The sequence below is a fragment of the Eretmochelys imbricata genome, chromosome 3 (assembly GCF_965152235.1).
Source record: "Eretmochelys imbricata isolate rEreImb1 chromosome 3, rEreImb1.hap1, whole genome shotgun sequence".
NCBI classification, from domain to species: domain Eukaryota; kingdom Metazoa; phylum Chordata; order Testudines; family Cheloniidae; genus Eretmochelys; species Eretmochelys imbricata.
The window spans coordinates 185,925,502-185,941,676 of NC_135574.1; the positions used below are offsets into that span (position 1 = coordinate 185,925,502).

General features: G+C 41.5%; 1 protein-coding gene across 2 annotated transcripts in view; it reads left to right on the top strand.

Moving 5' to 3' along the window:
- EML6 (EMAP like 6) overlaps window positions 1-16,175 on the top strand; it is a 306,539-nt gene that overhangs the window by 284,027 nt on the left and 6,337 nt on the right. For both annotated transcript variants that reach the window (XM_077812018.1, XM_077812016.1), the window contains 5 exons: window positions 8,210-8,367; window positions 9,640-9,754; window positions 11,266-11,454; window positions 12,749-12,921; window positions 13,580-13,742. In XM_077812018.1, coding sequence (XP_077668144.1) covers window positions 8,210-8,367; window positions 9,640-9,754; window positions 11,266-11,454; window positions 12,749-12,921; window positions 13,580-13,742 — 798 coding nt within the window. The remainder of the gene's footprint in view (window positions 1-8,209; window positions 8,368-9,639; window positions 9,755-11,265; window positions 11,455-12,748; window positions 12,922-13,579; window positions 13,743-16,175) is intronic.

Genomic DNA, 16,175 nt, shown 5'->3' on the forward strand with positions numbered 1-16,175 from the left:
TCTTGAGTGGTAACAGCTAATTTAGACCCCATCGTTTTATATGTATAGTTGGGATTATGCTTTCTAATGTGCATTTATCAACATTGAAATTAATCTGCCATTTTTTTGCCCAGTCATCCAGTTTTGAGAGATCCCTTTGTGGCTCTTCGCAATCTGCCTGGGTCTTAACTATCTTTAGTAATTTTGTATCATCTGCAAATTTTGCCACCTCACTGTTTATCCCTTTTTCCATATCATTTATGAATATGTTGAATAGGACTGGTCCCAGAACAGACCCCTGCGGGACACCACTATTTACCTCTCTCCATTCTGAAAACTGACCATTTATACCTACTCTTTGTTTCCTATCTTTTAACCAGTTACCAATCCATGAGAGCACCTTCCCTCTTATCCCATGGCAGCTTATTTGCGTAAGAGCCTTTGGTGAGTGACCTTGTCAAAGGCTTTCTGAAAATCTAAGAACACTATATCCGCTGGATCCCCTTGGTCCACATGCTTGTTGACCCCCTCAAAGAATTCTAGTAGATTGGTGAGGCATGATTTCCCTTTGCTAAAACCATGTTGACTCTTCCTCAACAAATTATGTTCATCTCTATGTCTGACAATATTGTTCTTTATTATAGTTTCAACCAGTTTTCCCGGTACTGACAAGCTCCAAGATCCTCCTACTGGACAAACCAATGTCATCCAGCTCGCTGTCAGTAGACAGCCTACACCCAAAACTTGCACAGAAAATACTGTGCCAAGAAAGTAACCAGCATAGTCAGACTTCCAGGCCTGTAATTGCAGGGATCACCTCTGGAGCCCTTTTAAAAAATTGGCATCACATTAGCTATCCTCCAGTCATGTGGTACAGATGCTGATTTAAATGATAGGTTACAGACCACAGTTAGTAGTTCTGCAATTTCACATTTGAGTTCCTTCAGAATTCTTGGGTGAATACCATCTGGTCCTGTTGACTTATTACTGCTTAATGTATCAATTTGTTTCAAAACCTCCTCTAATGATACCTCAATCTGGGAGAGTTCTTCAGATCTGTCACCTAAAAACAATGGCTCAGGTTTGGAAATCTCCCTCACATCCTCAGCCATGAAGACTGTTGCAAAGAATTCATTTAGTTTCTCCACAATGGCCTTATCATCCTTGAGTGCTCCTCACCTCGATCATCCAGTGGCTCCATTGGTTGTTTAGCAGGCTTCCTGCTTCTGATGTACTTTTTAAAAAATTGTTATTACTAGCTAGACTTTCTTGTGACGTTCCCCTCTGGTGTTGTCTGGACTGGTAATCTACTAGGTCACTCCAATTCTTGACTCTGGGAGCCAGCTTTACCCACCTCTGCTGTGGGAACCCAGGAGCCTCTGGCATGTAAGCTGCTCCTTAGATTGTGCTACTGAATGAAACTAGCCAATATCTCTGGTCCCAGACACAACCTTAGGAACCTCCGTCTTGCAGTGTCCAGTTATGCCCACTGGACGTTACAGCTTTATATGAGTTCGTCAATTTAACAAAAAAATTGGTATGTACCAGGCTTGTTATCCCAAGGGGAGTTTCTGACATGCTTCAACCAAACACATGCTTCAGGTAAATAAACAAACAGAGTTATTGACTACAAAGATAAATTTTAAGTGATTATACGTCAGAGCATAACAGATCAGTTTTGGTCAAATGAAATAAAAGCAAAATGCATTCTAAGCTGATTTTAACACTTTCAGTACCCTTACAAACTTAGATGCTTCTTTCCCCAGGCTGGCTGGTTGCTCTTCAGCCAGGCTTTACCCTTTGATCAGCGCTTCAGTTGCTTGGTGTGGTGTCTCTATAGATGTAGCTGGAAGAGAGAAAGAGAGCATGGCAAACGTCTCTCCCTTTTACCATGTCCTTTCTTCCCTCTTGGCTTTTCTCCTCCTCCTTCAGAGTCAGGTGAGCATTACTTCATCACAGTCCCATCCTGACTAAAGGAATGGGGGTGACTCACTCGAACAGATCATTTTGTTCCTGTGAGGCTGGGCTAGGTTTGTCTCATACCTGCCCTGATGAGGTGAGAACTGCCTCTCTGCTCTTGGAGAGCTTTCGCCTGGGCTTATTTTAAGCCATGAGGATACATTTTAGCCTCATAACTATATACATGAAATTATAACCTATAACATTTTTGTAACAATTACTATAACATCACTATAACAACAATGCTCAGTGCATCATGAGCCTTCTGAAGACACCCAACATGACAAACTTTGCATTGGATACCACACAGTCATTTTACAAGGATGAACGTGGGGGTGCTGGGTGTTCCCCGAGGTACAGAGCATCACACACACATAAACTTGGACACCTTCATTTACAGACCTCCTTGTGCAAGGCTGTCAGGGTTCCTTCCCCACTCTGAACTCTAGGGTACAGATGTGGGGACCTGCATGAAAGACCCCCTAAGCTTATTCAGCTTAGGTTAAAAACTTGCCCAAGGTACAACGTTTGCCTTGTCCTTGAACAGTATGCTGCCATCATCAAGCAATTTAAACAAAGAACAGGGAAAGAGACCACTGGGAGACATCATCCCCCAAAATATCCCCCCAAGCCCTACACCCCCTTTCCTGGGGAAGGTTTGATATTAATATCCTCACCAATTGGTACAGACCCAAACCTTTGGATCTTAAGAACAATGAAAAATCAATCAGGTTCTTAAAAGAAGAATTTTATTTAAAGAAAAAGTAAAAGAACCACCTCTGTAAAATCAGGGTAATCAGATTCAAAACATAGAAAATCCCTCTAGGCAAAACCTTAAGTTACAAAAAGACACAAAAACAGGAATACACATTCCCTCCAGCACAGCTTATTTTACCAGCCATTAAACAAAAGAAAATCTAACGCATTTTCTAGCTAGATTACTTACTAACTTTACAGGAGTTGGAAGGTTTGCATCCTTGATCTGTTCCCGGCAAAGGTCTCACACAGACAGACAAAAACCTTTTTCCACCCCCTTCAGATTTTAAAGTATCTTGTCCCCTCATTGGTCATTTTGGGTCAGTTGCCAGCAAGGTTACCTTATCTTCTTATCCTTTACAGGTGAAAGGATTTTGCCTCTGGCCAGGAGGGATTTTATAGCACTGTACAGAGAAAGGTGGTTACCCTTCCCTTTATATTTATGACAGAGGCTTCTTAACATGGCATGCTCAAAACCTGTGAGCTTCAAGCCCTATCCATTCTGTGATGGATTAAGTTCCTTAAAAGATGGGCATAGTAAGTGCCTCTTCTATCTCGGAGAGTCCCACATAGCTAGCAGATGCCCAGTGTGCCTGTCATTTTCTGCTAGAATGCAGAAGTTGCAAGAAGCCTCAAATTCCACCTTCTGGAATAATCCATGAAGGTCTCACTAGAGCCTGAGGAGACAAGCTCCAAGATCCTCCTAGTGGACAAGCCAGTATCATCCAGCTCTCTATCAGTAGACAGACTATATCCAAAACTGGCACAGAAAATACTGTGCCAAGAAAGTAACCAGCATAGTCACCCCGTCACCAAAGCCACTGGCATCATTGGCATCACAACAGGCACTAACACTGTCATAAACATACAGCTAAGGTTTCAGAGTAGCAGCCGATGAAGTGAGCTGTAGCTCACGAAAGCTTATGCTCAAACATTTTTATTAATACAGCTAAGGGTAGCATAAAATCCCTCCTTTACCTGTAAAGGGTTAATCAGTTCCATTAACCTAGTTGGCACCTGACCAGAAGGACCTATGGGGAAAGAAGATACTTTCAAATCTGTGGGTAGGAGGTTTTTGTTTGTGCTGTTGTTGTTCTCTCTGGAGACAAAGAGAGAGACCAAGCAAGTAATCCAGCTCCTACTGAATGATACATCTAAAATTACAGAAATAGTAAGGAAATGTGTTAGAGTATCTTTTGTTTTAGCTTGTGAATTTTCCCTATGCTAAGAGGAAGGTTTATTCCTGTTTTTTGGTAACTTTAAAGTTTTGCCTAGAGGGGAATCCTCTGTGTTTTAAATCTAATTATTACTCTGTAAAATTATCTTCCATCCTGATTTTACAGAGGTGTTTCTTTTACTTTTTTTTCTTTATAATAAAAGTTCTGTTTTAAAGAATCTGGTTGGGGTTTTTAGTGTCCTAAAAACCCAAGGGTCTGGTCCATGCTCACCTTGTTTACTCTCAAGCCTCCCCAGGAAAGGGGGTGAAGGGACTTGGGGGGATATTTTGGGGAAACAGGAAATCCCAGTGGTCCTTTTCCTAAATCTTTGTCTAACTTACTTGATGGAGGCAGCGATACCGTTCCAAGGACAAGGAAGAATTTGTGCCTTGGGGAAGTTTTTAACCTAAGCTGGTAGAAATAAGCTTAGGGGGTCTTTCATGCGGGTCCCCACATCTGTACCCTAGAGTTCAGAGTGGGGAGGGAACCCTGACAAACACCTAGAATGTCAAAGTCCAGCACCGTCAGGAATCGCTACAAATATAGAGGCAGAGATTCCAGAGGAACTTGGTGTCCTTCCATAAGGACAGAAAACACTAAGTCTCTGGAAAAAAATCTATCAGGCCTCCCATGGCATAAAGGGCTATAGGAAAGGAGCAGACTACAGTGTATGAGACCCTGCTGGCACCAAGCCTGTTCCAGGACTGCACCCTTCAGTGTTAACAGTGACTATGGAGGACAGATCTAGGGGATAACCAGGACAACCACTAGTGCCAAAGGACATGCCAGTACAGACCTTGGTACTGAGAGTGCCGCACATTTCATCCATGCCCCTAGAAGAGAGCAACTCCTCACCAGGTCATATAGTCTCCCTGTCCTCAAGTACAGAACCTACCCCCTCAGGTCAGTGGTCAACACCCTGGGGAGACCTCCCTGATTCCCCTACGTGAATCAGCCGCCACCAGCTTTTCAGGACTGGCATAAGATTGGCCACTACCTAGAGAGCCAACTGTACTAATACAGCAGGCCATAGTGGCCCTATTTGGGTTACTAGGGTCCACTGTCTCAGTCTTCACCACACTTGACAAGAGGAAGAAGTCACTCTCCCCTTCAGCATTGCTAGTCAGACCGCTGCCACCGGAGAACCAGGAAGAACCAAATCTGGGGCCAGAGCAACTCCAACGCCCCCTATCACCACCTAAGGATCTCTCATCTTCATCTTGTGACAAAGTGACACAAGTACCAGTGTCTGATGACTTTAAATCATTTCAGTGGCAACTTCTGCGGATTGCTGACACTCTGAAGTAGAAATAGCAGTGATATCAGAGAACCCCCACAAGCTATTTGACATCCTGTTAGCTTCTGGTCAAGCCAGGATTGCCTTCCCCATAAATGAAGAACTGCTTGACCCAGCCAAGGCCCTGTGGCAGGCATTTGCCACAACGAGGTACCAAGTACCTTCAATGTGATTTGAGGACTTCTACACACACTCCAACCCCAGGCTTCTTAGTTATGAACAGGAGAAGTCTAAGTGGAGCAAGCGTGGCCCCAAAGACAACTGAACCTATTTGGGAAAAAATCACTGTGACATTGCAGTCTATATGATTTTAGGAAAATATGCTAATGAGTGTGAATATAATGTAATTGGAATATGCTGCAAAAAGTCTCTTGTAAGGTATCATCACAAAGTTTATAATCTACTGAGTGTGGTCATCCTATGTATATAAATGTATCACTCTTGTATCTTAAACTAGAAATATAAAATATAACTCTGAGGTCCTATTGTAGTTATGCAAAGTGTGGGCCATTAATGGTGATTTGGAATCTTGATGGCTCCCATTAACCAGGACAATTGACTGTAGATGGCTCTGTTTGCTTTCAGGCCTTCCTGTGAGTCAGACTGGGAGGAATGAAGGCTTGGGGGTCTCACAGGACATGTGATCATGTCACCTAGCACTGAAATCCATCTTAAACCTGGTGCGTTTCCATTTAGAAGGCAGGGTGGAGACCCAGAGAGACAAAAGATTCCCACCTTGTGCCAAAGCTATATAAGGGGGTGGAACAGAACAAAGGGGGCTGCAATCATGAGAAATCCCCTAGCTACCACCTGAGCTGGAACAAGGGGTGTACCAGGGGAAAGGATTGTGCCCAGACTAGGAAGGCGTCCAGTCTGTGATAGAAGCTTATTGAAACATCTGAGGGTCAGGTTTTATCTGTACTCAGTTTTGTACTGTATTAGGCATAGACTTGCATGTTTTATTTTATTTTGCTTGGTAATTCACTTTGTTCTGTCTGTTATTACTTGGAACCACTTAAACCCTACTTCTTGTATTTAATAAAATCACTTTTTACTTATTAATTAACCCAGGGTATGCATTAATACCGTGGGGAGTGGGGAGAGGGAAGGAACAGCTGTGCATATCAGTGTTATAGAGGGTGAACAATTTATGACTTTACCCTGTATAAGCTTTATACACGGATTTATTTGGGGTTTGGACCCCATTGGGAGCTGGGCATCTGAGTGTTAGAGACAGGAACACTTCTTAAGCTGTTTTCAGTGAAGCCTACAGCCGTTAGGGGACGTGGTTCAGACCTGGGTCTGGGTTTGCAGCCAGCTAGCATGTCTGTCTCAAACCAGGCAAGGTACTGAAGTCCCAAGCTGCCAGGAAAAACAGACTTAGAAGTAGTCTCAGCACATCATTTGGCAGTTCCCAAGGGGGTTTCTGTGATCCAACCCATCACAGTCACATTCTTCTGCCTCTCTATAGCTTCACCTTGCTCACTGCCATATCTAACTGGCTGAGTATGACTTCTTAAATTGGGACAGGGCAATCAGTTTGAAGCCAGTGGAGGCACTGATACCAAAGATCCTGGACTCTATGCTGCTCCTGAAAAAAGGTGGCACTGGCATTCAATTCTCTCCAGGTCCACCTAGCAATAATACTGGCCTATCACTCTAATACAGAAGCACACAATATTTTCACATCCAATGGTATCAACATTCTTTAAAGGCCTTCTTCATACCCTGTGGTTTGACACCTGGTTCTTTGGTGGGACCTCGGTATCATTCTTGTGAAGCTCATGGATCCTCTGTTTGAGCCACTGCCAGAAGGCTGCATATACTACCGTACCATTAAGGTGGTCTTCCTGGTGTCCATCAGTTCAGAGAGTCAGTGAGCTCCAAGTTCTCATAGCCAGACCACCTTACATATCCTTCTGTAAAGACACAGTGGTGATGAGACCACACCCCAAGTTCATCCTTAAGATACTCTCAGACTTTCACCTAAACCAATGAATTACTGTGCAAGTCTCCTTCCCAAAGCTGCACTCAATGCTGGGAGCGGATAAATTACACATCCTGGATGTTTCCAGAGCTTTGCTGTATTACTTACCTTAATAGGCCAAGCCATTTTGGCAGTCTCCCCCAACCTTTGTTGACATTTCTGGTTCATCCAAAAACCAAGATATCTCATTGCAGAGAATCTCCAAGTGGATCACAAAATGCATTTACACTTGTTAGCTATCTGATAAGCCTTCCCCTTTCATCATCAAGGCACAGTTCACCAGAGCACAAGCTGCGTGCATTGCCTGCTTCAGAAATGTTCCAGTCTCTGAGCTCTGCAAGGTTACAACATGAAGTACATTAACTCTTGTGAAACATTATGCCTTTGATGTGGCGAAGAGGGCAGATGTGACATTTGAGAGAGTAATACTTCAATCGTTCTCTGACTTACTCAACTGATACTCCTCCCTCCCACCATTCAGCTTGACAGTCATCTACAGTGGGGCTCACACTGACACACATTCAAAGAAGAAAGGACGGCTACTTACCCGGCAGTAACTATGTTTTTTTGAGATGTTGTAGGTGTGGATCTCACAACCTTTCATCCATCCCCACTTTTTAGAGGCCTCACCTAACAAGGGATTTGAATTGCAAAGCAATTGAAGGAGAGTTGTGGCCACCTCACCCTTTATGCCCTCATGTGAGAACACAAGAAGGCACCAGGCAGAGGGTGAATGTGTGGCCCCAGTGGACACTGAAAATTTCAGTCTTGTACACACAGGGCACATGCACACCTACAGGGAAATCCACATTGACTACAACATCTTGAAGAACTGTAGATACTATAGGGTAAGCAATTGTTCTTTTCCAAATTATGATTTTACTAATTGTATCACAGTGGACTTTTCTGTGAGAAATACAGTAATGAGAAGAGAGTTTTAATTCAGTTTCCTAAAGAAGCAGTAAAAATGTTATTAATGATTTCTACAGTGGAGGTTGTTTCTGTTTGTTACAGAATAACCTTACGTTTACTGGTGCCATAAATGGAGATGTATATGTGTGGAAGGATCATTTTCTGGTTAGATTGGTGGCAAAAGCTCATACAGGTCCAGTGTTTACAATGTACACAACTCTTCGAGATGGACTAATTGTAACTGGAGGGAAGGAAAGACCGTAAGATACACATCTTCCTAAAATACATTGTTTATGTCTGTGTCAGATTATTAGATAATTATTATTTATACAAAGCCCTAGATGTGCATAGTGCTTCATAGATATATAAAAAACAGAGGTACCTGCCCCACAAATCTTATAATCTAAATGACACAAAACACAGCAAGGGATGTTAATAAGTAAAATAGGGAGGGAAGATGTGGGTCACAACAGTGGAATGGGGAGCAGGAGGAGCAGCAGTATGGCAGCAGAGGTAACTTTTGTGCAATCTCCCTTCTATTTTGTGGGGTTTCTGACCTCCTGCATAGTAGAGGCTGACAGCAGCATTTTTGTCATAATTGTTAGATTTACTCAAATTCCAGACTCTCTCTTCTGACCATTTCTTTATCTTTGATTTACAAGATACTCTGTTTTCCAGAAGTCAAATATACTTTTTTCAGAGTTGACCACTTTTACAGCCAATGTGATAGTGGTTTGAGATTAATTAACAGAGAGACTGTGGCAAGGCACCTTCTTGGTCTCACCAGCGTCAGCTGTTTTTAGCCTTGGTGGGACGGGCTTAGGGTAAAACAGTCTCTCTTAGCTGTACAGGGGCAGTCCGTCCTTCTCTTAGCCAGTGTTTTTGGTTTGTTTTTCTCTCTTATGGGAGGGAATGCAGCCTCCCCTCCTGGAGAGGCTTGCTCACTTGCTGCTACTCGCCTACTGGTAGCTTGACTCCTTCTCTCTCCCCCCACCCTTCTCCCCAGAGGGGGAGGGTTTAAAAAGGTCTCAGGCAGCCCTTAGTTGGAATCAGATGATCCTAATTGACCTCATGTAATTCCCTCTCAGCTGATCCTAATTGATCTCTGGTAACCCTTTCTCTGCTGAACCTGATTGAACTGTAGTCACCCCTCCCCAGTTGATAGGGAGGAGGGCCTTTTAACCTTCTGGGACTGTTTTCTTCCCTCCCCTTGCAGCCATTTGTCCTGAATTTATCACAAAACTTATTTGCTGTTTACATCATGGTAGTGGTAGTAGTAGTAATAGTAGTAGTACTGCTTTGGAAAATATGCAAAACGATGGCTTGATACACTCATTTTTATTATTTCCTTACCATAATACAGTAATGCGACTTCTTTAAATACAGTACAAGGAGATAATGCGTATCTTTTGATATTTAAACAATAATTTCTAAAAAGTACTACTTTAGCAATGAAATCTGCATATTTGATGAATTCCAGTCAGTGGGAAAGGAGAATTCCATATAATATTTGACAACATGCTCTTTTCCAGGACAAAGGAAGGAGGTGCTGTAAAATTGTGGGACCAGGAGATGAAGCGCTGCCGAGCATTTCAGCTTGAGACAGGACAGCTCATTGAGTGTGTGCGCTCGGTTTGTAGAGGAAAAGTAAGTGAGTCAAAATGACAAGTTTTACAATTTACTGCCTACTCTCATCATAAGAAGTCCCTATGTTATTCTTGATGTTGTTCTTGTTGCATGGAGGAGCAGGAAGAGAGCAAAGAGATTATAATCACTGAGACCCCCTCTAAGTTTATGTGCACAAAATTTTATGTGCAAAAATTTTAGCTCAGTTTGCATGCACTAATCTACCTGATTTACATGCCCATTTGCACATCAAAATATGGGGTATGAATTCCAAAGGGATGTATGAACATTTTTAGAAGTCTGGCTAAAACTGGGCCTCTATGAGCCAAATGCTGTGCTTAGATCAATTAATGTGGAACTTCAGAGAGATTCCTTTTGACTTCGTGGGAGTCACACATGCATCTGAGGGCAGAAATGGCTTTAGACCCTGATTTGATCCTCAAGTGAAGTCAGTGGAACTACTCATACGCTTAAAGTTAGGCACTGCTTTTAAGTACCTTGCTAAATTTAGACCTTGGAGATTTAATGTAATGTTGATTCATGTGCAACAACTCTTAAAAACAGAATACTTTTGTTTTGCATTTGTGTAATATATGGCGGTATTTTTAGATGTAAATGATAGGCAAAGAATTCTACTTTAAAAGGTGAATTGCAACATTTGATTTAAACTGTATAATCCTGAAACCAGTAATAGAATACACTATAATCCTAAACATGTTAATTATAATAGTTTTCTGTTTAATATAAAAAAAGTAAAAAGTTTTGTAACTCAGCCTGAATAGTTGATTTTTTTGCACCAGTAAAATGTAGACATTATGGCCTGACTTTTATGGTAATGAGCAAACAATTGCACATTTATATTTTTAGGCACAAACAGTACATGTCTAGCAGCTATTTGCACATGCTGATACATAATGATATTGGCTCTATTTAACTTCGCATTATTAGATCCTAGGAATTCAGGGTATCCTTGATCTTCTAAACATTTTGTGTTAGTGAACTACAGTCAGAGGTTCAAATTCAGTGGCAATAATAATAATATTACTGTGGAGGAGATGCAGAGATACAGAGATTCAGTGGTAAAAGAATATAAGATAAAAATAATGAAAGATAAACAATGTGGAAAACATTGACATTTTTTCCTAATCTTGTGGATAAATGTTGTGTTCATGGCAGTCAAGGGCTGATAACGTAAGCAGGTGCTACAATTTATTGTAAATTATCTGAATCCTTCCAACATCACTGCTACTCCACTTCTGTGTCTGTCATGAGCAGAGTCTGCCAATCATGCAAAATTGTATATAAACTCTATAATCTGGACAAAAAACCCCTAGGGACCTAAACCAGGATTTGAAAATTGGCTTCTGGAAATGAAAGGCTAGTTCACTTAATATATTGTTTCAAGATGCTGAATGAAGCATAAATCAAGACTAGTTATAATAAGTTCTCTGTCACACTTCTTATATTTTAATGTGTTGATATTATGTGCATTATTTTGATAATCTGGTTCTCACCATATTTGACTACAACAGGGCAAAATTTTAGTGGGAACCAAAGATGGGGAAATACTTGAAGTAGGAGAAAAAAATGCTGCTTCAAACCTGCTGATTGACAATCACATGGAAGGGGAGATTTGGGGTTTAGCAGCTCATCCCACAAAAGACATATTTGTCACTGCAAGTAATGATGGAACAGCAAGAATCTGGGACCTCTGTGACAAAGTGAGTACCATTTAAACTAAGAAGCATTGTCATCAGTAGCAGTATCATTACGTAATCAAGATTTTTCCAACTGTGAGCTATGTGTTGCCCTCTGTCCATGTATGCAACTCTCTTTGAAGTATGCACATATACAGGGCAGTGTTTGTCCCTGTATATCCATGTTGTTCCCAGCTTAATCTGTAGTTGTGTGAGATGGTCTTTGGTGATATGGTTTATTGCTGTTTCTAAAGGAAATGTATCTGCATTTTGCTGAGATGTGCAGCTATTTGAAACCTCCCAGGCTTAAGAAGTGCTTTCTGTCATGTATGGACTGTGAAATGTATTTAAAAAAAAAGTTTAGAAGTTATAGAATGGCTTGGGTCAATGTTCTAATTGAATGCAAACAGCTAGGATGCACAGAGCCAGCAGTGGGGAAAGTATACACTGTGCCTTAAAAAACTGTGTAGAAAGTGCTCCAAAACTCCCTGTCTGCAAACATAATACCTCCTTCCATCACCACTTAAGTTCTGTAGCTCCACTGGCCCCAGAGCTGTATCTTAGTCTTAAATTTGCATTAATTATCTGATTGGACCTGGGTTATGTCTACACTACTGACTTCTGCCAGCAGAGTTATGTCTGTCAGGTATGTGAAGAGATGTGATCCCTGAACAACATAGCTGTGCTGGCAGAAGTCCCTAGTGTAGATTCAGTTATACCAGCAAAGCTCACACTTTTAGCATTATAGCTTGTTTTGCTTGGGAATGTATGTGGAATAAGATAATAAAAGCACCCCTTTACTGGAATAATTTGCATCCAAATTACCTGACAGTGGCTCAAAGATAGTATGGATCATTTTTTAACATCAAATAAATTTAATATAAACACAGTAAGGTAAGTGAAGAAGCAGGAGCATTATAATGTATGATGGCATTAACTGGTTTAACAAATCAAAAGAAGAACTTCATATTTAATAGTTAAATTATTCAAATCAGTGTTAAACCCATATAGAAACTGATTTTACAAACTTTTTTGCTGGGCTACCTCCTTGTAATGAGTTCAGTGCAAGATGACTGGAAGCACTGAAATGTCCATTTTAATTAAAGCCTTACTTTCAAATTTATTTCACAATGTCTGTCTGGTGAGAAGTGCCTTACTATGCGAAATTTCAGACTGACATTTTGAGGAAACTGTACAATTTTCTTTTAAGTAAGGGTCTTTTTGTTCTTTTATAGATAGCTTTGCTTAAGTCTATTTACTTGATAGTTTTCTATAAAGAGAAAAAACTAGTAAGAAATCATTGTTTTTGTTGATACAGAAATTGCTGAATAAAGTGAATTTAGGCCATGCTGCAAGATGTGCTGCATATAGTCCTGATGGTGAGATGGTAGCTATTGGCATGAAGAATGGAGAATTTGTCATCTTACTTGTAAACAGTCTTAAAGTTTGGGGCAAAAAACGAGATCGGAAATCAGCTATTCAGGATATCAGGTACATCAAAAATTCATTTGAAATAGGACAATATTGCCCTAAACCTGCAGTCCTTATTTAGGGTCATTTCCTGATTGAACTAGGCTGGATTCTCTTTAACTGAAATCTTTAAATCAAGATTAGAGGATTTCGGTAACTCAGCCAAAGGTTGTGGGCCTACTATGGGAATTGGTGGGTGAAGTTCTGTGGCCAGTGCTGTACAGAAGGTCAGACTAGGTGATCATGATGGCCCCTTCAGGCATTAAAGTCTAGGATTCTAATCTCCACCTGAATACAGCTAGTAATCTTTGCATATTAGACTTTTAATATGAGGAGTTAATGTTACATTACAATATCACCACATAGCACTGGGAAATCCCCTAGCTCAGCCTCAAAGAATAAATGGTACTTTGCCCATATCGTTAGGCACTTTACAATAATGAAATATTAACAATTCTTAACTACATATGCTTCAAGCATCAGTGTGCCTTTCTGATTCAACTGTTTCAACATCAGTGGTGAGGTTTGGTCTGGCTCAGAACTTGCTATTGTTTTTCAGTCTTGTCTTAGAAAACATTGAACTTTTATACCTTAAGAATTGTGGAACAAAGCAAACAAAAATCTTAACAAATGCAGCAATACAGCAAATTATATCCCTGCTTCATGATTTGTTGTCTAGAATCAGCCCTGATAATAGATTTTTGGCTGTTGGCTCACAAGAACATACTGTCGATTTTTATGACCTCACCCAAGGCACAACCTTAAACCGGATAGGCTACTGCAAAGATATTCCAAGTTTTGTCATTCAGATGGATTTTTCAGCAGACAGCAGATATATTCAGGTATGTTTTAGGTGGGCATGCAGTTGTTTAGAGTTCCTCTCATTAATTTATCATCAAACACTTAAAGGAACAAAATTAAGCATGTAAAAAGCCTTCCAAAAGTCTGGCCTGTAAACCATAGGAATAAAGAGCTCTGTTCATCCACCATCATCCCCTAAATCTATCAGTTGTCCCAAGAGATCAAGTACAAGCCTTGCTATGAAATTAATGATCTGTGAGTTAGAAGAGCATTTTGGGATACTGGCATGCAAGTGAGTATAACCAGCATCCCAATTCTCATCAAAATTCCTGTATTCAAAACTGCAATAACAAATAGCTGTTGGGCTGGAGTTAAGGGTTAATGAATCTAGGGATTTGTAACTACAGTTATATAGTACCCTATTAGGACTTATCAGTATGGTAGAATTACCTGGCCTAACGAAGGTAAAATCTGGGTCTAGAGTACACACAGTAATGGAAGAACAGTAAAAATGGGTACATTTGTGATGGGTTGGACCCCCCCCAGGATGTCACCTGGTGTGCTGGGATGCCAGAGTCAGACTGTTCTGCCAGCCTGGGTCCCCATTTACCTGGCCTTGCTAGGTTAGGTTCCCCAGCCTTTTCCAGCCAAGCACACAGGCAGGGCCACATTCACCTACACAGAGAGCCAGAGATCCGCTCTGGGAAGGCTGAGCTTAAGGGGCTTGCCACAGCACCGAGATGTCCATCCCCACTTGGAGTACAAACCCAAAATTATATGAAAGTCATCTCTTCCCTCAATGTGGAGGAGGGTGTACACAACGTCTCTCCCCTTCCCCCACTTAGAAATCACATAAACTGGGTTATATTATAAACTGGAAATAAATTTATTAACTATAACAGGTGTGTTTTAAGTAGGTAAGGGGGTAGCTGACAGAACAAGTCAGATTACTAAGAAAATAAAACAGAGCACGCAAACTAAGCTTAATACACTAAAGAAACTGGTTACATGTAAGTTCTCATCTTAAATGTGATTCTAATAGTCTTCTTCACAGGCCAGACCCCCTTCCAGCCTGGCTTCAGTTCTTTCCCCCAGTTCAGTCTTAGTTGTTCTAGCTGTCATCTTGGGTGGGGAAGCAGGGGAGCTCTCACGACCAGGATTACCTCACTCCCCATCCTTAAATAGGATTTGCATAAGGCAGGAGTCCTTGTTTCCTAGTTTGACTCCCTTGCCTTACAGTGGAAAGTTACAATAAGTCCCAGGTAATGTTTTAGTATCAGGTGACAAGACCACCTGACTCTGTAGGGCCCCTATAGCCATTCTTCACAGGCTGACCCGCACATTCACAGGAAGACTAAGCACTTTTACAGTCCATTGTCTCTTGCTGATGGGCCATCAGCACTGTCGGGCTTTTTCACTGTTGTTCCTGAAGTGTTAGCGGGTGGTGTGAGATGGGGGGAGAGGGCAGTAGTTGAGTACAGCCTCCTCCACATTGAGAGAAGAGGTGAATTTCATAATATATCTTTGGGTCTGTACTCCAAGGGAGGTGGACATCTGAGTGCTGGAGCAAGTCCCTTCAGCTGAGTCTTCCCAGAGCTGATCTGCAGCTGGGTGAGAGGAGGTTTTAAGAGCCTGGCTGAGCAAGACAGGTTAAAGGGGACCCAGGCTGGCAGAACAGGTAGACTAAGGGGTATCTCAGCACACCAGGTGACATCCCAGGATGGGTCCAACCCATCACAACATTCTTTCACTAGTGTGTTCTGCAAAGTACACAGAAAAAGGCTGGTCACACTCAAAAGTACTCTGTAACCCTAGGGCTCAAATATGCCTTTAGCGTGCTGATCATCAGCAAAGCGGTATTGTGCATGACACCATTTGAAGCTCCCAAATGTGTGGGGGGAGCATACCTGTTGCTACTCCTTTTAAGGGGGAGGTATAGCATGTGCTCTTCTTCACAGCTCAGCAGTTATGCTATTTACTGTAAAGGCGGGTGGGAGGGGGGCAGACCCTTGTCTTTTAAAAATGTCATTGCCCCTTTGGGATCACAAAAGTAGTAGCAGTCCTTGCATGAGGACTGTAAGTTTGGCTAGTTCTTGCTAGAGGACTTAGGGAGTAGGGATTTTGTTTTACCATGCACTGCTTCAAAGGGCCAGCAATGTTTTGGCCTATAATTTTAGTTATGGAAGCTGAGAGCATAAAGCCTTCTCTTTACTCTCAGATACTGTATGAAAAATGCCATCTCTCTAAGACTGAGCATAGTGCAATGTATATCATCACATAGCAAGAGGATCTACTGGCAACAAGTAGCTATGCAAAAGCTCTTTATTAGCTAGATGCAAAGTTAGTTTCACAGTCTTAGTACCATGGCAGTTTCCCTCGTGTTCTCAGAGCTGTTGAATGATCAGTTATTACTGATAATCCACTGCTGGTGAATAATCTCTCAATCAGATTAGTGCAGATAATATACAGTATCT